We start from the raw sequence: 23,715 nt of genomic DNA on the forward strand, positions 1-23,715 counted from the left end.
AATAAACCTAAAATGATTTATGTCTTTGAACATGTGATGTTGAATCAAAGGACAGTCGTGATGCATCTAGTGTCATCTTGAATGAGTGAGTTTTTATGTATAAATTCATCACATACATGCTGCAGGGCAAACATGGATAATGTATGTTTGCGTGTCTGTGTGTTCATGTGTTTATGTGTGTCTCCGTGTAAATGCATTCAATCCCATTTGCATGTATTTCACAGATGCTCACATTAATTTGTTATTTATAAAGAAGGTTCTTCTTTTCATCTTCCCTTTTTTCTATGCTCTTTTCTTCCAGCCCTCCAGCTTTTGCTCTATTTCTCAGAAACACGTTTTTCTTTTCCAAAACTCTTTCTTGGCTACTTTGGTGCCGAAGCCAACTAAATATCTCGCTTCTGTGTGTGTATGAGTGTTTGTGTGTGTGTGTGTGTGTGTGTGTGTGTGTGTGTGTGTGTGTGATGATGGCTGTTTTTATAATGCCCCCCTGCAAATTTGCATATGTATATGTGCAGATTGTATGAGAAGAGCTCTCACACTTGGAGCAGTTGGATGGGGAGGGCGATGGGGGCTGATGCAAGGGTTGTGTGTCTGTGTTAAAAGGGGGTCGTGTTGGCGCTTTCACCCCCCCAGACAAAGCCGGCCACTACTCCCAGATGGTAGTCTGCTCTCTTCGGCCATGTGTCTGGTGTGTATGTGTGTGTGTGTGTGTGTGTGTGTGTGTGTGTTTATGGACAGAGACGGATACAAAGACGGAAAGAGTGAGTGAGAAATTTGCAAGCGAGAATTTGTGCGTATGAGGTGCAGACAGAGGATGCTGATGGTGGGACACAGAGTGTGTGTGTATGCACGTGGGCGTGTATGTGAGACTTAATGGACTTACACAGCTCCATGTAGCATCCTTTGCATGATGTGACTAAAAGCAATCCTGTGTGGTCTGCTATGTTGTCTGTGCCTTGTTCAAAATGCCTTAGAATACATAATGCAAGACAGATGGACAAAAGACAGAGATAGATAGAAAAAGAGAAGGTGTGAACTGAGATATGGACAGACAGACTCACAAGAAGGAAGGGAGGTAGGAGAAGAACAAAAGTAAGGATTGATGATTCTTTGTCTTAGTGGTGATGACCTAGAGACGGACGCCAGGCTAATGGGGTCAGCATTAAAGAGTAGACGTCAGGATTGTGTTTACATCAGCTGTCTGCTGGACAGTGAGACAATGCATGAGATGGTTGTTTATTGTAGAGAGCATGACATGAAGTGGGTTTGATTGATTTTCAAAAAAGTTGTATTTCAGATCAAATTTGGAGAACAAGAAAACAGAAGCACTAATGATGACCTGTTATGACATGGTTAAAAGTATAGCACACAATATATTTTTGTCTTTTACAATGATGTAATTTGCACAAGTGTCTTTCCGATGTCAAGTGAAAGGTCTTCAGCTTGGGAAATAGCTCTAAGAGCGTACAGGTTCCGATTTTCAATATGAAACCAAGCCTAAGGGTTCTGTCTAAATCCTAGTGTCCCCCCTGGGGCCGTATGTTAAAATGGGCCTGCAGACCTGTTAAGAAAGGGGCTGTCTATCGCTTGGACGGACTCCAGCCTCTCTGACCTTGATGTTTGTTTTCCTTGTATCCCCAGACATAAACATGGCTCTCACAGCCAGACACACAGACAGATAGGAAGTTATCCTCTCTGATGTCTTTCTCTTACATCTGGCTCCTCGGTGAATGCCTGGGCAGATGTATTGGGTTTTAAAATGTGTGTGTGCATGAGTACGGAGTGTGTTAATTTTTCAATGTGCATTTCTTCATCTCCCCCACACCTCCTGCCCTGGCCCTTCTCCTCTCTCATACCTGTCAGACTGGTTCTCTCTGTCTTTCATTAAAGCAAAGCCCTTCTTCTTTTTTCTTGACCAGGTAGTATTTTGTTATCAGACAAGAAACCAGACTCCATTATGACAACCCTTTACCCCATAGTTCAAAGTGCCAAGATAATCGTTCTCTATTTATACCTTTTTATTGAGGCAAGCCCTTCTCTGCCAGCAAGTGGTCTGGCATGGAGTGCTTTCCATGCTGGACATGCCCTGTTCTCCCCAGGCTCTGGTACTGCTGTGGTCTGCCAAGTCGCAGGGCCAGATTGCCTGTAATAGGCCTGCCATTTCCCTCTCATCATCTGTCAGCACTCTGGATCCAACTGCAGGGTCCAAAGAGGACTACCACTCTCCAATTAAAAAGGTTAATTTCCCCTCGCCCATCTCTTCCGCCGCGCCCCACACACACACACACACACACACACACACACACACACTCTACAGCTTGCTATGTCTTCATTAGCACTCATTTTTGTGCTTCTGTGTTGCTTTTCCTTTAAATTTTTCTTTCTTTCTTCTGTTAGTTGTAAACACTATTTTACATGGAAAAGGATGAATGGCCATTAGCATATTTTTTTCTGAGCCAGCATGTTTATTAAATTGTTTTCAATGGTTGCAAAGTGCTCTTTTTTACAGTCACCTCAGAGCAATTCAAGTTAAAATCAGCTCAATATCTTAGCACACTATGGTACCTATTTCATTTCACTTCGAGCTTTGAACACTTTAAACTGACACGCCTCAGTAGAGGAGGCAGGCCTAAACGGAATACTTCGACATTTTGGAAAATGCTTTCTTTCTGAGAGTGTAATGACGAAGATCGATACCACTCTAATACCTTTAAATATGAAGTCACAGCCAGCAGCCACTAGCTTAGCTTAGCATTACAACTCAAAGTGGGGGAAACAGCTGGAGTCCTGTCGTCATTTTGAGGTTGCCAGGGACTCTGCTAACTATTCCCCTATACTAAGCTAAGTTAAGCTAACCTGATGCTTGCTGTAGCTTCACATTGACTGTACAGAGTGCTATGAATCTTTTAATCAAACTCTTGGCAAGAAGCGAAAAAGTGTATTTAACTAAATGAACTATTTATTTAAAGTTAGTCATTCAATCTTAGCTCTAAGCCACATACTAGTGCTTGTAGTCTAACCAGAGGTGTAGCACTAATAATATGTAGTGAAACTCAAAGCTCCCACCACCTCTCAAACACTTTTCTCTTTGCAAAGAACTCAGCATGCTCAGCAAGTAGTAAAAAAATGTATCATCCATTACAATATTTTAAGGAATGTATTTTAAGGATTTATGTGGTAGTCATACTTCATTGTCATTATCCTCACACACTGGTGTCAGTCTCTTAAGCCTAAGCCAAACCTGAGTGGATGAGCAGTATGCAAGTGAGACCTGCTCCTTTGGGATAAAGAGTCACAAGCTTACTTTCCTCACCTATGATCTGCTCCATTTAGACCGAGGGAGCAGAGATCTGGTTTGGACAGACACCTCGCTGCCTTGCTATCTCTGCTTGGTGCTTTGGCCTGTTCCTGGCTCCTCTGGGTTCCCTCTTCCCTCCCCCATCCTCCTAGTTCTTATCAGAGAGGTCGAAGTAAAGGGGCCCCTTGCATCTCCTCCTCTTCCTCTTCTTGCCTTAAGCTACAGCAGTGGCATCACATGGCAAAATAGCCCCTTCTCTTGCACCCCCCCTCCTTCTTCCCCTTAGTTTATCTGAATAAAATGTATGTGGACGTACATGGACATGTCATTATGTGAACTAAAGCCCAGGAAGGAAGCTGCCCCTAACCGCTGCCTGTACCGCTGCTTTCTGTCAGTTACCACCGCTGTCAAAGCTCCATCCCTGCTACAGGCTAAAACGGCCAGCAAAATGATGTGGGGCCATTTTTGTGTTTACTTTTGGGTATCTGGGTCTTTAAGAGCAGGGTATTGAGTAGGCAGTTGAGCTATAGGTTAACTGTATGTTTACTGTGTGTTTATGCACAATGTGTCGCAATTCGTTTCTCTCGAATGCCCAAGACAAATTTCTCCTATAGGAGACAATAAAGGCTTATCTTATCTTATATAGCATTTATCTTTAAAGGATAATGCTGGGCTATCTACTTTTTGGCTCATTTTGTTTGTGGCTTGTTTAATCATGGTTTATAGATTAGACTTTGGGCCACTTTACAGACTAAGCAAGCATTAGTCCACAGTTTGTAGGGTAAACACATTGTTTCTGTACAGCATTTTTGGACATCATGCAACAAGTTATTTTCCACAAGAAAATGAGCAAATGACTAAGAGTGTTGGAGTAATGGATATTGATTGAATTAGGATACATTTTAAAATAAAAAGAAATTGTATTGGGTTGGATGTTTTGGATTCTATTTTATCATACACTGTATGCATCAAAATCCGAGAGTGTGGACAACTGATACAAATTAGCACAAAATATATTCTCAGTCATACCATTAGTTTACCTTAATAAATCAGTTGTAGCAGCTGCTTCATCATCTGCTTAAGTATAGTGGCATACTAAATGAAATTGGGGGTCACTCTTGGTAGTTTTAGCGATTAACATAAGCTAATGACTTGGAAGGATGAACAGGAGGTGGAGATAAAGAGGGGCTTCCTCACCCGCCATTAAGGACCTGCCCCTGGACTGGGAGAGCGGGCCAGTTTCCCATGCACCGGCGGCACAGGCAAGCCCTCTTTGGTTACACAAAATGTCTGCCTGTATGGCCACGGACAGAGATATTATTAGCGTTATTTTGCCTCAGTTATCTGAGAGCATGGTGCTTTTAGTCCCCCTTGTTTGAGTGGCTGACAGACACTTGAGTTTCTGCAGCAGATTAAATGAAATTTTAGCAGCTTTTTCTTGGGGCCAGGCCATAAAACCACACAAAGGAAGCAGCTGCCACTAATGTAATCTAGAATGGGGTGCTGCAGTATAAAGCTGTCCACCACCTCTTTTGTTTTTCCCTTCTTCTTCTCCTCTCCACAGCTTTTTACACCGTTCTTGACACCCTTCAACTACACCCCTTCCTCTTCAGATAATATCCTTGTTCTTTCACTGCCCTTAATTCCTCTTTTCATCAGCTACCCTCTGTGTGCTGGAAAGGTGATGAAACCGGACGAGAGCAATAAAGGCCATGTGTTTTAAGAGCAAACATATCTTTTTATGTCTTTATATATCTATACGCTGTGTCAAAGGTACATGAGATAGCCGGTGGGTCGTCTGTAAAACGTTTATCCTCACAGGTTGTCAAGAGGCCTACAGCATATCAGCTGGACATGTATGGAATGAGCATATAGGATCTTTACAGTTTGACCTTGCACAAGTGTACAAAGTTCCTTTCTCGGAATGCAATACAAGCAGTCCACCGGGGTCAACGCCCCCAAACCCTCTGCGCCAGTCAGAGGTTGTCAGCCCCTTCTCAAAGTGACAGGGTGGATCTTGAGAACCTGAGTTCATGTTGGCAGGGAGTGGAGTTACATTCATGTCAGGGATGTAATTGTATAAGTGACACAGGAGAGAGAGAGAGAGAGAGAGAGAGAGAGAGAGAGAGAGAGAGAGAGAGAGATAGGGAAGGAGAGAAAGAGAGAGAAACTGCGGGAGGGAACAAGAATTCCCAATAATGAAAGTCGTTTGTTAATTACATTTTTTAATCACTTGGAGTTGACATTTGCATCAGTGCAGCAAAATATTTGCATGTTGGTGACGCTTAGATTGAGACTCCACTGTTGCCTTCTGTAAATGAAGTTTTATAGTCTGTTAGAGAAGCAATGGCACAAACATCTGGCCCATAAATCTCAGGTGGTGCTGCTGAGCGCAGCTCTACCCATCCCCTTATCAGCCATTAATCCAAATTTCAACACTGACTTATTTATATACGGTTGGTTAGCTGGTAAACTTTCCAGGAGTGTAGGCATTGCATTGGAAAGTGCTGCTGTACTATTCAATGCATATGGCAATAAACTACAGTACAGCTTAACACATTGCTTTAGCAAGAGTTCTGACTTCTTGATAGGCTCTCGTTAGTGTAAATGTGTGTAGTTGCATCATGCCTGTGTATTGAGCCGTGTGTAAGTATGTCTTGCCACTGCCTGTTGTGGAATGTCTGAGTTCATGGACCCTTTCTGTGCAGAAACAATGACTTGAAGGTGGACTCAGCCTGCCATTCAACAAGTCAGCCAGTCCTTACGGGGTGTGTGTCCTGTCCTGCAGCTGTCTGTGAATAAATCCTTCTGTCACCAAAGGCACACAGGCTTTCTTCACATATCTTGTTTATCAACTCTTCATGAAGGTCAAATGTCTCTTTATCAGCTTTGTCTGTCTTGTTATTTTTCCTTTGCTTTATAAACAGTCCTCTTAAAAACAAGAGAATATGTTGTGGTGTGGCACACATGCGTGTGTGCAACACACATGCATACTTACACAGCAACACTACCCATGTTTACTTAAACCTGATGACCCAATAGAAATATGCCCCCCTTTTTGCCACCCTCCTTTTTCTGCTCCTCTGCTCCGCCTTCCCTCCTTCCCTCCCCAGGGTAGGTTGCTATAGCCCCCCCTTATAAACATGGTGATCTATAGGAGCCCTAGACCCAGACAGATTTTTGGCATGGTTGTGCAGGTAGCATTCCAGCACGGTTTGAGATCTTCGGGCCCTAGCCTTGTTAAAAGGCTGATTTATGCTCTACAGCTGGGCACAAAGGAACCTACAGGTTGGCTACCTTAATTAATATCACGCTATCTACTGCTTGGACCTATGCATGTTCCTGACACACCTCCAGGGAGAATAAGCGGAAGGGTCCACATGCTGTATTTTTAACAGGCAAGTGACAGTGTGGGCTGGCACAAGATGCAACTGAAAAGAGACAGGTAGCCGAGTTAAACCTGAATTTAAATGATTTTTACAGTGCCACAAAGTTAAACGTATCACTGATATAAATGCAGATTTTGCCTATTGTTGGAACCATAGGTTGGAACACAGAGGAATACAGCTCTAAGTGTTAACTTTCTGGGGCTGCACTAGGTCCTATTGTCCACCATTTTACCCGCCTCTCTTGCGTTGCTATGGTGGCTGATCAGAACACATGTCTTTAATTAGTAGGCAGGAATCTGGTGCGGGGAGGCTCTGAGATGAAGAATTGTGTGGAGTGTGGCCTGCCATTGTCAAGCAGATGGCCCATCCATCTTACAAACTGTTATTGATGGTAAACGTTACATTAGGTATTAACTGGCTGCATTCACACCTTTGCTAACCTACAAGCTGTACAGTACAGTCTTGTGTCATTGGGAAAGACTATTGTGCCCTGTAATGTGCTATCCAACCATTTGTTTGGGGCATCTGTCTAAAACAGCACGTCATAAAGGTGTGGCCCAGGTTGGTATCAAGCATCTAGGGTAGTCCTAGCAGTGAGAACTTCTAGCATCGAGAAAAAGAGCACGGAAGGAAACATTTGTAGGTCACTTTGGATATCTGACCATTTCCTTGCTCTGCCGCGTCTCTTCCTGCTTCTGTCAGAATGTCTTTAAGGGGCTGAATTAGGGCTGAACAGGAGGCCATTTTGCAAATTTAATCAGGATTTGGAACGGGTTGAGAAGTGGCCCAGCCATGTTTTTTCCTCGATGAATGAATAATGGAGAGGGGAATGTAGGGTTGGTTGGATGGATGGTGGTGGGGTCTTTGAAGTCTCACTGTTAGTGGCTGTGTGCTTATTACAGGATCAGGGAACTTCAAGTCCTAGACCTCACGTGTTATGACATTGCAGTGAATTTAACTTGTGATACTGTACCAACATTTAAAAAACACACACACACTGAACTTGTGATACATTCAGTTTTTATCCAAAGTCCAGACTTTAGTTCTGCGGTCACCACATGTACAAGCATATATCTATCTTGACTTCCAATTTCTCTGTTTCGAAGGAAATTTGATTTGCGAGCTGTATCTGACCCTGAGGTGCCCCTCTATCTAAAGAGTCCGGCTATTGATGCTCCCTTAACCACTCGACCACCGTGTGCACAGTCACACATAGCAGATGGGACGCGTGTTAAACCCTCAGCCTCCACAGCTCCGGGCCACGGGACACTCCAACACACTGGCCCTCTTGTTTTAAAGTGCCATGTCCCTCCACAATGCCTTGAGGCTCGTATGCATAACGAACTGCTATGGTTGGCCCAAGCTCACATGCCCTGGTCCTCTCACCCTGAGGTGGTAGGGCAGGGTAAAAAATAACTGCATGTTTAAAACAACCCTTGTTTACTGGTATCAAAATGATGACCCATGCTTTATAGCTTCTGAGGCTTCTGGGAGCCAGTTTAGAAACAAACAACTGCGGTCAACACCAGTAGTTTCCTAACAGTTCCTTGCATTCTATTGAGCACCAGGTCATGAAAATGTGGTATTTTACTGGTGATCCAGGTGCATTTGGAACCCCAAACCCAAACACACAGACCCTCAATCCACTCCACCTTCCGCTCCGTCCCACAGAGATTAAGATAATGATGAGTATCTTTCTCCCGTTTTGCCCCCCTCTTTTTTCTTTGCCCGTTTCTCTGGAAATATTATTTACAGTGACGGAGCACCTCAGGCAAAGGTAGGAGAAGAGGAAAAAAAAAAGACTTGTACACACTGGCCTGATTTTAAGATCTGCCCAGCACTAAATGAGTGGGTGGAGAAGATGAGAGGTGCATCGTGGCACAGGTGTTGTACTGTGCTTTTCAGCTTTTGGAAAAGAAAGATTTAGAAAAACTATTTGTGTGTTTGTGTGTGTGTGTGTGTGTGTGTGTGTGTGTGTGTGTGTGTGTGTGTGTGTGTGTGTGTGTTTGTGTGTGTGTGTGTGTGTGTGTGTGTGTGTGTGTGTGTGTGTGTGTGTGAGAGTATGTCAGAGGTAAAAGAAAATGGTGAGGGAGAAACTGTGTTCATGCATGTGGGGGTCAGTATGTGTATGTGTGTAAAGATAGACCCACTTTAACCTCTCAGTGCTGTCATCAGAGCGTGTTAAGGAAATAGTGTGATGGAAGGAGGAGTAACAAGGGAGCATGCAGGCTGAGGGACGGAGAGGGAGAGGGAATGACTCTAACCTCCAGACAGGCTGAAGTGTTTACTCAGTCCAGACATACTCTGTGTGTGTGTGTGTGTGTGTGTGTGTGTGTGTGTGTGTGTGTGTGTGTGTGTGTGTGTGTGTGTGTGTGTGTGTGTGTGTGTGTGTGTGTGTCCGGACTTCCATGAGCTCAGAGATACCCTGACTACAGGTCTGTGCCTGTAAATCAGGCGAAGTCTCTAACCCTCACTGCCCACTCTTCCCCTTAAACTTTTCTTCACTGACTTGCTCGCTCTCTCTCTCTCTCTCTCTCTCTCTCTCTCTCTCTCTTTCTCTATCTTGCTCGCTCACACTCCCCTCCTCTCTCTTTCAACACTGTCTCAGTCATTCAACACAGTGGGCTCACAAGTGCTTCCTAACTTCATTTTTGTCAATTCTCTTCACATATTATTTATGGCAATGTATTTATGATGTAGTTTTTAACTGCTTTCAAGTAATTTTCACTTTTAGTGAGTACACTTGTGGCGTGAATAATATGGGGTTAAGCACACAATAGGTGGACAAAATAACAGAAACACCAACATTATATGGGAAAAATGTCACAAACTAAATGAAGAGCACGGTCATCCTTTCTTTTAAGAAGATCTTCGGTTTGAGTGCTTTAAGTTTATGCAGATGGTGACAGACAGTTTCTCAGGAAGGAAAGCTGGTAACACTTTACAATAAGGTACACAAAAAAATAGGTAGTTAATGATTAGTTACTGTTTTTGAAAGAGTAACGAATGATTAGTTACTGTTTTTCAGAAGGGTAGTTACTGTTTTTTGATTCGTTACTCTTTAAAAAAAAAACTACCCTTCTGAAAAACAGTAACTAATTATTAACTACCGATTATTTTGTGTACCTTATTGTAAAGTGTTACCTGAAAGCTTCTTGTTCTTTATGCATTTAGAGGATATGAAAATCTGTATCGCACTTCATTTGCCCAAACGTTCAATCAGATTTAGAATAAGGGAGAGGTGTTTTTAAGCAAGATAGTTCATTCATACTTTATCCAAGAGTGCAGCGACCTGGCTGATTCTGTGGGGAATAATTTAAGTACATGAAAAACAATATTTGGTATTTTCTAAATGTAGATTGTACAGCATATGTTTTGCTACTTATGGTCATTGTGTGTTGGCCTGTGATACAGGTGATAAAAAGAGTCGTATGAAGCTAAAAATCTGCAGTTTTGCACATTGCTTTTTTAGTAACAATTCAGTTCTGTGGTCATTTGTGAAGTCTTAACTTTGTGGTATTTAATGATTGTCCTGTTAAGTGATTATCTGAGTGCAGTTTGCTGTGACATACAGTATGTTGTAGTTGTTTGTTTTTTGTGACAATATAACTGACATGTTGGCTTCTCATGACTTCTGTTAATGTCTCATGTTGCACAGAATATTCACCAGTAAAGCTGTTGAATATCACAACTGTATAGTAATGTGATGCAATGTGTTCACTTCAAGTCTTCATAGTCCTTTTCCATGCAATGTTTGTGCTGTTATGTCCAGCTCTCTGCATGTCTGTGAAGACTGAAGAGGCAAAGCAGTGGAGGTCAGATACAGGCCCCTGTACTGTATGCTCCGGTGAAGCTGAATCACGTCCTGACAAATGGTATGCAGGCTCATAACGTGCTCCACTCGTCCAATAGCCAGAGACGAAACAGTTTTGACAGTGTCGAATGCCCTGCCCCGGGGGCCTTATCATCCTCCGCTGCTTGCCTGCGTCTCTCCCCTGTTTCTTCTCTCCCGATGCTATCTATCTGGAGATTTATGCAGAAATGTGCTGCTAGTCGACCTCCCTGTCCCCCTCCATCCTTTCTGCAGGGTCGCCAGCTTGTCATAAGCTGAGCTATGCAGAGATAGTGAAGCTCAGGCTGCTGGCCTCATGTCTTACGGAGGCTTTCTTGTCCGTGCTCTTCAATCAGGGACGATGCTTGTCAGGAAAGACAGCGGATGCTCTCATCTGAATGTTGCAGCCTTTATTTTGAAAGTAAAGAAGAAAGTAAAGTATGTTCTATTGTATTATATTGTTTATATTTTACTCTATCATCCTCCCCTTAAGCTGTAGTTTATTGAGACATATCTTTTCTTTGACAGAATACTTTTCACATTTCCCCTCTGAAGTGCTCAGAGACTCCTCGCCCATTTGGGAAATTGCCCGAGTCCAAAAATACTCCTGCTTGATTAAGTCTTCTTATGTACCTGGATATGTGTGCTTAAACTGACACTTGGCAGTTTGCAGTTTCTTTGATTCCACTCCTTTATTTAATACCTTCTCCGTTGAGCGTTGGCTTTTGTTGACAGCGGTTTGATCCTGTGAAGCGGATCCCAACTCAATAAATAATCTCTGTGGATACTTACATAAGCGATGGTCCATTTAATTAGACTGGTTAAGCTTAGAAGCCCAGAGGTCTTTTCACTGTACCATTAGAGCTAGGATGAGAAACAACAGTGTGCTGCCTCCCACCATCGCTGGTAAGCAGAGAGCAAATAATGATCTGCATCAGAGACACGGCTGGCCCAGGCTATTATAAGGTCTGCCGGACCAAGCCGCACCCAAACACGAAGCTGTCCAGCTGGGCTTAGTCGGAATGGATGGATAGATGGAGGGATAGAGAGACGGACGGACGGATGGATGGGTGGGTGGATGGTCAGTTCAAACGCAGTTCAACCGAGAAAAGATGAAAGGGAGTAGGGTTATGCAGGGAAACAGACAGCGTAGGGCGATGCTAATTTTAAAATGATTGTAGCAAGTGTATTACATACTAATGTCCACACACACACACACACACACACACAGACGCACACATGAATGCATGCGTACATGGACACAGTCATGTGGTAATACCTGGGTAATACTCGCTAACTGATCACGCATGCCCATTAAAGACTCACACATGCAAAAGCACATGCATATAAAAAATACATTGACTTCCCCAACACGCACACACGCACACACACACACACACACACACACACACACACACACACACACACACACATTTGTCCATTGTGTATGGTGCATGCATTCATTGGCCCCTGTGTGGGTGCCATCTGTCCATAATGGTGTCTTAGTGGCTCAGCAAGACGCCTCAGTTCCACTGTTGCTCTTATCAACTTTCAGGAGAAGGGGAATGGAAAGGTAAGAAGTGTGAAAGTCTGATTGGAGACAAAGCCACAGCCAGCAGATTACTTTATACTGGGCAGAGGCCCTCAAAGACCACCATGCATCTTTATCTGGAGATCTGCCTCCCCCCCTTTGCTTGTTCATGCCAGCAAGGCTTTTCTTATCCCAATCTACCTCTCTTTCCCCTCTCTCTTAGCTCTCCATCCTTTCTTTTTCTTCCTGCCTCTTTCTACATCTCTTTCTTTTTTCACTTCTCTCTGTGTGTGATGTGTGTGTCAGCCTCTCCCAATTGTGTAATGTGTGACTCCAACACCAGCCAACGTTGCAGGCCCCAGGTCCAGATAAGACTTGTAAAAAGGACGGGTTTTAGGCCTCTTCTATTCCCTGGCTGGCTTTCTGTTTAGTAAACCGTATTTCCTGCATCCGGCTTTGTCTCAGGAACAAGTGTTGGTCAAACAAGCCTTTTGTCTTTGGCCAGTGGCTGAGTGCACCACAACGAGTCTGGCCCGGGACAAAGAAGTGAGTGTATGAGCCCTGGTGTGTGTGTGTGTGTGTGTGTGTGTGTGTGTGTGTGTGTGTGATTGTGGCAGGGAAACACAGACAAACAGAGAGAGAGGTAGAAAAGTAAGGAGGCAGGTCAAGGCCAACCAGCTGCTCTGTCAGGTATTTTCACAATTACAAACGGATGCAGAGACTGATAAAAACATATTTGGGTGATAACATGATTGAGACACCAATAAATGCAATGAAATAAAGCTGCTCTCACACTGCAAAGCCCCTGAAGAATGATTTTAGTTCACTCGTTTAATGATTCTTTTCCACTCAGACCTTCAAGTCTGGTGAAAGTCATGTACAACAGACTGAATTAAGAAAAAACAGTACACTAAAGAAGGAGCCTCCACTAATTCTCCACTTTCTTCCTCGAACCTGTCCTCTCCTGCTTCCCCCTTCACCCCTGTCCAATCCCTGACTGTGAATACCCTAATGACATAAACAGAGTAGTAATCACATTAACGCCAGTTACGGATGAAGCACTCTTAGGAGGCACTGTATTGACAACCCTCCGTCTTCTCAAGGCACTCACTCCAACACCTATAAACACTTATGAATATTGGCAAGAACCGCTATTAGCATAATCAGTTTTCAGGTGTGTGTGAGTGCTCCTGAGCCCCAGGCAACTAATAACTTTGGAAAATGGCGGGGACATGCTGTGTCCCCATGTCTCCCGTCTCTGTGCCTTCCCCTTCCTCCTCCTTTTGGATGGCCTGCAAGCTAATCCTGTTAGCTTGTTCCTCCATTAGCTAAATGACCAATATCAGTGAGAGCTGCGTGGTCACACCAGGATGGCTAGAGCCCACTATCAGGCTTGGCCAAGGACAAAAAATTTAATAAAAAAGAGGACAATCCAAAGTCTGCTAGCTTTTGGACTAGTAGGGACGGTAGATAGATGGCAGGTTTGATTGAGAGATGAAGGGAGGAAGAGACAGTTGATGACAGTTTTTTTTTTTTCTTAGCGCATCGTTAAACTGCCAACACTGGCTTAAGGTCGTGGTTGTCTTGGCTTCTGTTGGTTTGATTGTTTGTGTTTGTGGCTGTGTTTTGGCTGAGGGGATAAACGTGGTATGGTTCCTATGGTGTGTGTGGTGATTGAGAGAGTGCGTGTGGGACTGGGTTTGGGGGTTGGGTCAACTAACAATAGAGCAATCTGCATGAGCAAAGTATACATGATGCCTCAGCCTCCTAGACTGCTTGTGTGTATTGCTTTGTCTGGTCAACCCTGCTGTCTGGGACGGCAGTGTGAATATGGTGTCAGCAGCTATACAGGCGACCACATCTGCTGTTTAAGGTTCCATAATTTCTGCCCTTGCGTCAGTCGTCCTTGTGCTTTTTGCATGAACCCTGGATCATATTCTCTTCCTGATAGCAGTACACCGTGTCTGTTAGACACCATAATAGCCTCCCCCTGCTTTGTGTTGCAATGTGCTAAAATGGCTTTAAAGGAGTTGTTAACCCCCCATTCTCTTTCTTTGACTGTTCTATGTCCCTCTTCTGCGCTCTGCCTCTATAGTTCTTTATATTTCTCTTTTTCGAGATTATCTGTCTTCCACTTTTTTGCTCCTGATCCTCCTGCCCTCTTTCACTTCTCCTATATGCTTTCTGTCTTCTCTCCCCCAAAGTCCCTTCTTTCAGCCACTGCCATGAAATGGCAGCTAAGGGGTTGTCAGTGTGGTTTCTCCTCTCTGCTGATCCTATTTCAAAGGGACCTGGAGATCCAGCAATAGCCCCAGCTCTCCTGCTCCCCAGCCCTAACTCTCCACAGACTTGGAGTTAATGGAAGGAGAGAAACAGACGGAGAGAGTGAGAGGGAGCTCTCCTTTATTCCATTAGAGAACAGACTCGTTTATAAGATCATCCTTCCTCCCTCGCACAGTTCTCTGCTCTTCTTACTAGCAAAAAAAAAAAAACCTTCTTTAAGACCGTCAAATGCCTTGTCAGAATGTTTTTTCTCCTTTTGAATAACTGTCCTTCCTTACTTTTGAGGACAGCTAGCTATCAAGGAAAATTGTGGGCTTTTTTAGATATCCTCTCTGCCGTTGTTGTGAATCTGGGCATGCTTTGGTCTGGCTTGTCAAAGCCCATCAATGTGTCCACTGCCTGGATGGGAATAACAATTATTGTTGCTGCCTGTACCATGAGCACATTGTCAAATGTTCATAGATGGGCTTGTGATTGCATAGCACAAGACATGTTGTTTTTGATACATAAAAAATGAATTGACTACCGGCTTTGAAGTGCTGTGTTGTGGCTCTCGTGTCCTTCAGAAATGTGGTGGGTTGTCATTAGGAATGTCCCCTTCACGCCACACTTCTCCCTTCTTTCTCCCCTGCATCCTTCCTTCACCTCCACGAAACCCTCAGCTTTATTTCCTCAGACCAACCCCCCCCATCTCCCTCTCATCCTTCACAATAACAGAAAAAAAACATCTATTTTCCTCCTCATGCATATGCACTCTCTGCTCACACATTAAGACAGGGTTGAGGAAGTGTGTATAGGCTGCAAATCAAAGCAAAGTGAACAGGAGAGGCCAGGTTATTGCAACCGTTTTACGAGTGATATGGGGTTTATATTTAAAGCCATAAAAACACACACATAATCAGGAAACATACATATAGCCAAAGCCAATGTAATGGGCACATTTTATTTGTGCTTATGAGAGAGGGAGCTAAAACGTGTATGGGCAAATGGCTTTTTTATGATGGAAAAATTCCATAGTGGGTCAAAGCCCCTTGCAGGTGGCAGCAATTAACTGTAATTTTTGCAGATTGTAATGATCCATAATTTACCAGCATACCCCTCTTCCAACTCTTTTCAGTCAAGAGAAAAAGGTTTGCGTGGAGGTTTGATTGGGTGCACATTTTATGCTGTGTTCTGGTCTTTAAGTGAGATTGTTCGGCGGGGGCCATGGTGGCCGGGGACACATGAGATAGAAAGGAGAACCACAAAACACCAATCTGTTCCGTCTATTGCTCATCCACAACATCCCTCTTTTCTCTCAGCGGTCGTCTTCTCTTTCTGCCCGTTCTTCACCCCTTTGTCTCTTCGCAGGCTTAAAACATGCAAGACTGTCCATCCACCATCTTAGGGATCGTTCATAGTCGCAATCACACACACACACACACACACACACACACACACATATGCATGGCCTATCTTCGTCTCTCCCTCTCCCTTGTTCTCCCTCTCTAGCACAGTATGACCATGGCTTTAGGTTCAGTGTCTGCAAATGACTTCAGAAAAATGCCCTCCAGTGAAAAAAAAGAAAAAAGAGAAGAAAGGATAAGAAAGCCAAAAGATGAAAGAGGGAGCACATTTGCAAGTGGCGGATGCTTCTTATTTTGCATATCTCTCACTTCTGCTTTCCCCTTATTCTCATATTCTATTCACCTGAGAGGATTTAAATAAATCCATAAAGCATGAAATATCAGAAATAGAAAAGTAATGCATGAAATGCATTTTCGTAGGAGCCTCCCCACCCACACACAAACATACACAATTTCCCTCTTTGCTTCTTTTCCCTGTGAATGTGTTTTTGTGATAAACGCTGGTACAATTTATTAACATGTGACCTCTTATTTGTATTCAGCATTAATATGCAGCATCAGATACATGTCCCACTTTAGCCTTGCTAATTCTGTAAACATGGCATCGGAGGGGAGATGAGTGTGTTTAACGAGATTAGGCGTGCATTGTCAGGCAAATCTCCGGTCAGTGTGCAAGTGCTATTGAAAGTCAATTATTGTTTAAAATATTCCTATGCCTTCTCAACTGTGTAAATTGTGCATTTGCTGTCTGGGATACCTGTTATTATTGTATTGTTATTATCTTTTTAACAAGTGTACACCCACTGGATGTGAATGCTGGTATAAAAAAAATATATAAAATGCATATTTAATCTCAGGATCACAGATTGTGTTTAAAATGTATTTTAAACACAATTTGTAAATTGTGTTTTACAATTCAGCTATGCTTAGTGCTCAAAAAAGTAAAACGGAAGATTTATTTCTCTTTCTCTTCTTCCAATTTTGTTGTGCCGTTTCAAGATTATAAAAATATTTTTAAAAGCTACTATCTAATCACAGTTATTGTTGTCCAGAAACAATTTTTGATGTAGTGGGGTTTCATTTTGAAAGTGCTAGAAGATGAAAAAATAGCAGTGAACGCTAAATTCGGCTACACTCTCAGATTTTGATGATGTTATTGGATATTTTGTCACTTATTTAAATCCTCACTTTCATTATTGAAGTGTCAAACATGTTTTTTAAATGTTTCTACAGTTATGCTGTTAGTTGTTCATCAGTAACTCTGTTTTATCATTTTAACAGGTCAATTTAAAAAAATGTTCTCTTTCTCTGTCCCTTTTTTGTCAGATAAAGATGAGCCCAGCAGTTACACATGCACCACCTGTAAGCAGCCCTTCACCAGTGCCTGGTTTCTGCTCCAGCATGCCCAGAACACCCACGGCTTCCGCATCTATCTGGAGAGCGAACCTGGCAGCCCCCTCACCCCCCGTGTGGCTGCGGCTCCTGGGATGGGGGGTGACTGTGCCTCTTCCCAGCCTCCCATCCATGCCGTCCACTTGGCTGATGGCAGTCCTTACAGCCTCCTGAGGATGCCGGGCTCTGGGTCTGGCCGGGATTCAGCGTCTACACCTCGTGAGAGCCGTTACCTCCGAACCCCACCGCTGTTCAGCCCGCCACCACGCCACCACCTGAGCCCTGATGACCTGGCACTGGCAACCCACCATCCCAGCGCCTTTGACAGGGTGATGAGGCTCAACTCAGTGCCACTAGAAGCCCCTCCAATGGACTTTTCTAGACGTCTACGCGAGCTGGCTGGGAATGCCACTGGGTCTTCCCCACCTCTCTCCCCTAACAGGCCCAGCCCTATGCAACGGCTGCTGCAGCCATTTCAGCCAGGTTCAAAGCCTCCATTTTCAGCTACGCCTCCCCTCTCCACCTCTCAGTCACCTTCTGGCTTACGCACCACCCCCAATCCCGCATCCAATGCGGCCCAACCGGGCACACCTCTCAAGGCAAAGTCTTGTGAATTCTGCGGGAAGACCTTCAAGTTCCAGAGCAACCTAATCGTTCACCGGCGGAGCCACACAGGGGAAAAGCCATTCAAGTGTCACCTCTGTAACCATGCCTGCACCCAGGCCAGCAAACTGAAACGACACATGAAGACGCACTGTCAGAGCAAGTCTTTGGTGCTTAATGCCAAGTCAGATGACGGCCTCTCGACTGCAAGCTCTCCCGAACCTGGTACCAGTGATCTGATGGGCAGTGCCACAGATGCTCTCAAGTCAGTGGTGGCCAAGTTCAAAAGCGAGAACAATGGCCTGATGCCTGAAAATGGAGAAGAGGAAGAGGAGGAGGAGGAGGAAGAGGAGGAAGAAGAGGAGGAGGAAGAAGAGGAAGAAGAAGAGGAAGAGGGGGAGGAGGAGGAGGAGGAGGAGGAGGAGGAAATTGAGACTAAGCCTGAAGTCGAAGAAGAAGACGAGGGTAAGAATGACTATCGTTTCAGCCTGCGGCTAGAAGGGGCCCGCTACCACAAGAACAGTGACGCTCTGCACCCACACCGCCGGAGCTTGTCCAGGGAGCCTGGTGACGAGGACTCGGCCCTGGAGTCAGACCGAGCAGATGATGGAACCACCACTACCATCAATGGCCTGGGACCTCTATCCACTGACAGCCTGTCCAGGAAGCTGCTGAGTGGAGGGGTCAGCCCTGGTTCCCTCAGTCCCCTGTCCAAGCGCATCAAGGTGGAGAAGGACCTTGACCCCCCCACGGCCACTATCCCAAACACGGAGAACGTCTACTCCCAGTGGCTAGCTGGCTACGCTGCCTCACGTCAACTCAAGGACCCCTTCATCAACTTCACAGGTGGGGACTCTAGACAATCGCCCTTCGCCTCGTCATCTGAGCACTCGTCAGAAAACGGCAGCTTGCGCTTCTCCACTCCGCCTGGCGAGCTGGACGGGGAACGGGCTTCAGGACGCAGCGGCACCGGCAGCGGGGCCAGCACTCCCCACGGGAATGGCAGGCCGAGCTCCAAGGATGGCCGACGCAGTGACACCTGTGAGTATTGTGGCAAGGTGTTCAAGAACTGCAGCAACTTGACAGTGCACAGACGCAGTCACACTGGAGAGCGGCCCTACAAGTGTGAGCTGTGCAGCTATGCGTGCGCCCAGAGCTCAAAGCTCACCCGCCACATGAAGACCCACGGACAGATGGGCAAGGACGTGTACAAATGTGAAATCTGCCACATGCCTTTTAGTGTATACAGCACTCTGGAGAAACACATGAAGAAGTGGCACAGCGACCGCCCTCTGGCTAATGACATTAAGACTGAGTAGGCAAAGAGCAGCATGCTGGCAGCTCTCTCTCAGCTCCCCTGGCTAAAAAGCAACCCTGGCTAACTAGCCAATAAGTGAGGGAAAAGGACAACAGGGTTAGACACCAGTACACGGTACAGCCCTGTTATCATCCCTGACTGGAAAAAGCTGAATGCATGATCCATCATTGGGGCAATACTATTGCATCAAACGCAAAACTTTTTGAGCCTTTCTATTGTGCAATAATTTACACGTTTTGTATTTTTTGTAACTGGACAGCATGCTCAGTGTGTTTTGGCTACTTAGAGAGAAAAATGTCCTTGGCTGGTGGGTTTGGTTGTACATGTATTGCTGTTGATACTTTCGATTTCTTCAACATAAAAAAAGTTAGTTATGAGAACCCATGCTGCATACAGTACATACTGTTTTACATATCATGTACAGTTTTGTGTTCAAACATAGTGGACAGTGTCATATTATCAAAACATCAAGACAAGCAGGGTCACACTTAAAACTGATCTTTGTGAAAGATTTTCCATGCAAGATTGAGATAAGATATATATATATATACATATATATGTATATGTATATATATATAAAAATTGGGCTGCCTATGAAATGGCACGAACGCCATTAAATATTTCTTTGACAAACAGCAATGAAATTAACAATATGGTGTGAAATGACAACAAAGAGTGCCTTGGATATTTTACCTGCATTAGTTAATCCTCCTTTTTTGCTATAAGCTCGGAGTTTCAGCTATAGAAGATTACAGGACATTTTTGTGCACATATGAAATAAACAGGTCCTTGCATCAAGCACCTGTACAACCCTGTCGTTTTATGACTTAGCAGAGCATAAGGAACCAGCTGAAACAAAAATGAAAAGAAAAAAAAAGATTATGTGTACCTCTGGTAAATCATTTATCTGCCTGACTCATGTATATTGTTATTCTCCAGATTATGATTCTGTTTACTGGCATGTTACATGCTAAAAAGGAGTAGGTATATAGAGTTTTGGTTTAGGTGTTTATGTTTTCTGGTACATGTGTACCATACTGAGAGGATAGTCTGACAAGTTGTTTTAACCAACGTAAAGCTCTTAATTTTCCAGAGTGTTTATTTTCTTTGAAAATTAAGAATTGCAGTTTTTTTTTTTGTAAGTAGCACAGAATTATGTTTCGTCTGTGTCAGCCAGGCAGCAGTGTAGCCAGCAGCCGCTTGGAGACCACACAGTGGGTTTTAGTTGTTCTAAGCCAGACAGATTTTGGGTGAGGGTGGGGTTATTTGGGTGGGTGTCGGAGGGTAAGGGTAACGTGGTTCGGGGAGTGGGTTGACCAGGTGTCTCTACAATTCAAATGTTTATGTCCTTGTAGCGCTTGTTCTCTTTACCGCATTAGATCTAAGAAACCCTTAAGTAATCTGAAATACTTTCTTATTAACTCATTGGAAACGATCTTAAACGGAAATCCGAATCTAAAGTCAAGAATCACAATTTAGAAAAAAAATCAACAAATTACCCCTTCCACACAAGTTTTTAAGAATCACATTTTTTACGTTTTGTGTTCTTTTCAGTTAACTTGCTCTAGACCTTATTGTGGTAGTTGTATTTTTATTTTTTTTATCTCCATCCCATCATTGTTGAAAATATAGCACTTGTCACTCTGCCTTGGATTCTGTATCTGTCTTTCTAATCGGAGGTACAGTCGGTTGAGTATAAAAACGAGAACCGGATTTCCGATCTGGGACTACCTACGTGCACTGTTCAATTTTCCCAGTTTACAGTCGGACACTCAAGGGAAAACTTGCTCTTATGCTGACAGATTAGTGTGGTGTCATTGCTTTGCATTAACAAAAAATAAAAAAGAAAGAACAAAAAAAAGAGTTGAACTAGAAACTGTTGCCAGCCATGTCTCCTCCAGAGCTAAACATCAGTTTGGCTCTTGGGGGTAATAATGCAGGAACCGCCATAGAAATATCCTGCTTCATACCAACTATAGAAATATACTGCTCAGTACATAAATCTACAAATTTGATTTAAAAAGATAAGTAAATTGTGTTGTTGAGTTTTTAAAGTAACACTTCAATATCTTTAGGGGAGAACCTTATTTAAATTTTGTTTTCTTTTTTTTTTTTTTGGTTTATTGTTGTTTCTCTTTTCTGTCTTGGTGACATCCGAGACTTGATCACTATGTAATGAATTGTAATGAACGTGTCTCTCATCTTTTTTGCCTTTACTATACACAAGTCTTCAGGTTGAACAAAAATGTGCATTGGAGGAGAGATTTATGATATATAAATATATAGAGAGAACTTAAAACACATAGGAAAATGCGCACTCATGTAAGTTCCTATGTTCAAAACACATTTATGGTCTACTTTTTTCCTGTATTTAGAATGGTATTTGAAATTAATGTTCACTTAGTGTAGGCACTTATAGTATTTATGTTGGAGCCTGTATTTTTAACTGTTTTGCCTGTACTCTTTAAAGGTTTCAATGTACTCTTTTTTTCTGTAGTGAAAAAAATCCCAACAAGCTGCCACCGTATATTTTCTTAATTTGGCAGGATAATATAGTGTGAATAATTTGTATGCTTGAAAATAAGTATGTTTTTGAAAAATAAATTGTGGAGTTCCCCAAGGGTGAGAGGTCATGTAATGGCCTTTTCAGGCAGTCCCGCTGGAGTGACCACAATGAGGTAAAAAAACAGGTGGTTGTACATACCTTTTTAGTTTATTTTATATATTTTTCTCTCCTGCCATTTTATATGCAGTAATACAAGCTATTGTTGGGTTTTCTCGGTAGCCAACTTTTTACTGTCCTTGAACATGTACCACCTGATAACATTCCAGCCGTTTTTGAAAAAGACCTTTTGTCATATGCAATCAATCCAACATTAATCTGAAAAGCATGTTTTTTTGCTACAGTTTCTTTGTTATTTTGGATTTTGTTTTTTTCATTGCCAAAAGAACCATGGTGCTTTATAATTTAAATATGGTACATTTCATATGCAAGGCATATTCTAAATATAACAGAAATCAGAAAGAAAAAAAGTTTGGTACATGTTATCATTGGTGATGGTATTGAGGTACATTTGGGTTTTCAGCCTGATTTCATCTTGTGTTCTGTATTTACTCTCAAGCTATTTGTTCTGAACTGAACTTGAAGTTGACCTACGGCATTGGTCGACATTATTTATTATGGCTACACACACACACACACACACACACACACACACACACACACACACACACACACACACACACACACACACACACACACACACACACACACACATGCTCTGTTCAGAACGGAGTCACTGCAAAACACATCAGTTCATTTTTCTCCCTCCTGATGAATTGTGATGGCTTAATTCCTCTGTTTGATGACCAAAGGTCATTGACCAACTTTCATGAGTTCTTGCTCGACTTACAGATTTTGTTGTTGTTATTTTTCAGTTATACGGAGATGCCACTCTATTTTCAGCTGTTGTCTGCATTATTCTCTTCACTCAGCCATTTTGTCTTGATAAAAATAAAAAGTATTACATACATATCTGAATTTGGTGCTTTTGTTTTTTTTTATTGCTGTCTGCATACTCAGTGTCAAACTAAACAAACCCTATATAAGACTATTCAGAACTACCAGTACAACACACACACACACACACACACACAGAATGTGCATTGTGAGTATATATGTTTGGATGTATTGCACCCAGGTGTGTTTGCATGGCTCAGCTTGAATCACCCGTCATAGGGGGTGGAAGTTCACCACCATATCTCTGGTCTGTGGCCTCGTCAGGTCAGTGAAGCGTCTGTGTTATATCTCCAGCAGCCCTCCCACCACTCTGTTTTCTCCTTCATGTTTTTTTCATTATGCTGTATCTAACTTTATATATCCTCCTATGTCCCAATCTCTCTCCTTTCTTCCGACCTCTCCCTTCCCTGTTTCCTCCTCTCACCGCTGAAGCACTGGAGGGCAACGTGACAGACTAATCGCTCTCCTTGTCCGAGCCCGGCGCTGTTTGCCTAGCAGGGCCAGATTAAAGTTCACAGATAGAGAGAGGGTGGGCCAGGTGTTGACAGTTAAGATAAAGCAGAGTCTCAAGGAAGTGGGGGTGGTTGGTTGGATGGGTGGGTGTTGGAAGCGAAGAACTGTTAGCCTGTGTGTGCTCTTGCACATATACACGTTTATGATGTTCAGGGTGGTTAACCCCTCCCCCTTTGTCTCCGATCTCCCAAGTTCAATGTCAAGAGAGCAACAATGCTCTGGCCCACAAATCCCGCCACCAAACAACCCGTGCATAGCAGACATACTTTTCCCATAGCAAACTCTTGGCCCTTGCCTACTATCCCCTGCCCCCCTCCTCTTCCTCCTTGTGTAGACATATGTCCTTAACTCGTAAAGGCAACAGTCGCAGCTCTTTGACTGAAAGGGGAGTTTTCAAAACGTTTCTCATGCAGGGAATAATGCCTACAGTCTTGTTTGAATAGTCCTGTTTGTAAAACAAGATGTTCGAGAAAATTGAAAAGTGTTATTTTTGTTCTCATTTCTGGCGAGTCTTAGGGGGATACACTGGCTCTCTGTTGAAGGGCAAGGATTTATTACTTCATTATGCTAATCAAAAGTAGTTCACAACACTCTTGAAAAGATAAAAAATCCCCCCTCCCCCTCTTTTGCTCTTCTTCCCCTACTTCGCCACTCTCTGTCCTGACTTGCCTGTGTGTTTAAAGCAGGGGA

The 23,715-nt window shown here is 43.4% G+C and overlaps 1 protein-coding gene across 1 annotated transcript in view; it reads left to right on the plus strand.

The window, feature by feature from the left end:
• bcl11ab (BAF chromatin remodeling complex subunit BCL11A b) overlaps positions 1-22,533 on the plus strand; it is a 36,920-nt gene extending 14,387 nt beyond the window's left edge. Inside the window, exon 3 of the mRNA XM_031289414.2 lies at positions 17,006-22,533. Coding sequence (XP_031145274.1) covers positions 17,006-18,993 — 1,988 coding nt within the window. The 3' untranslated portion in view covers positions 18,994-22,533. The remainder of the gene's footprint in view (positions 1-17,005) is intronic.
• The last annotated feature ends 1,182 nt before the right edge of the window (positions 22,534-23,715 follow it).

Source organism: Sander lucioperca, chromosome 4 (genome assembly GCF_008315115.2).
Source record: "Sander lucioperca isolate FBNREF2018 chromosome 4, SLUC_FBN_1.2, whole genome shotgun sequence".
Classification (NCBI taxonomy): Eukaryota; Metazoa; Chordata; class Actinopteri; order Perciformes; family Percidae; genus Sander; species Sander lucioperca.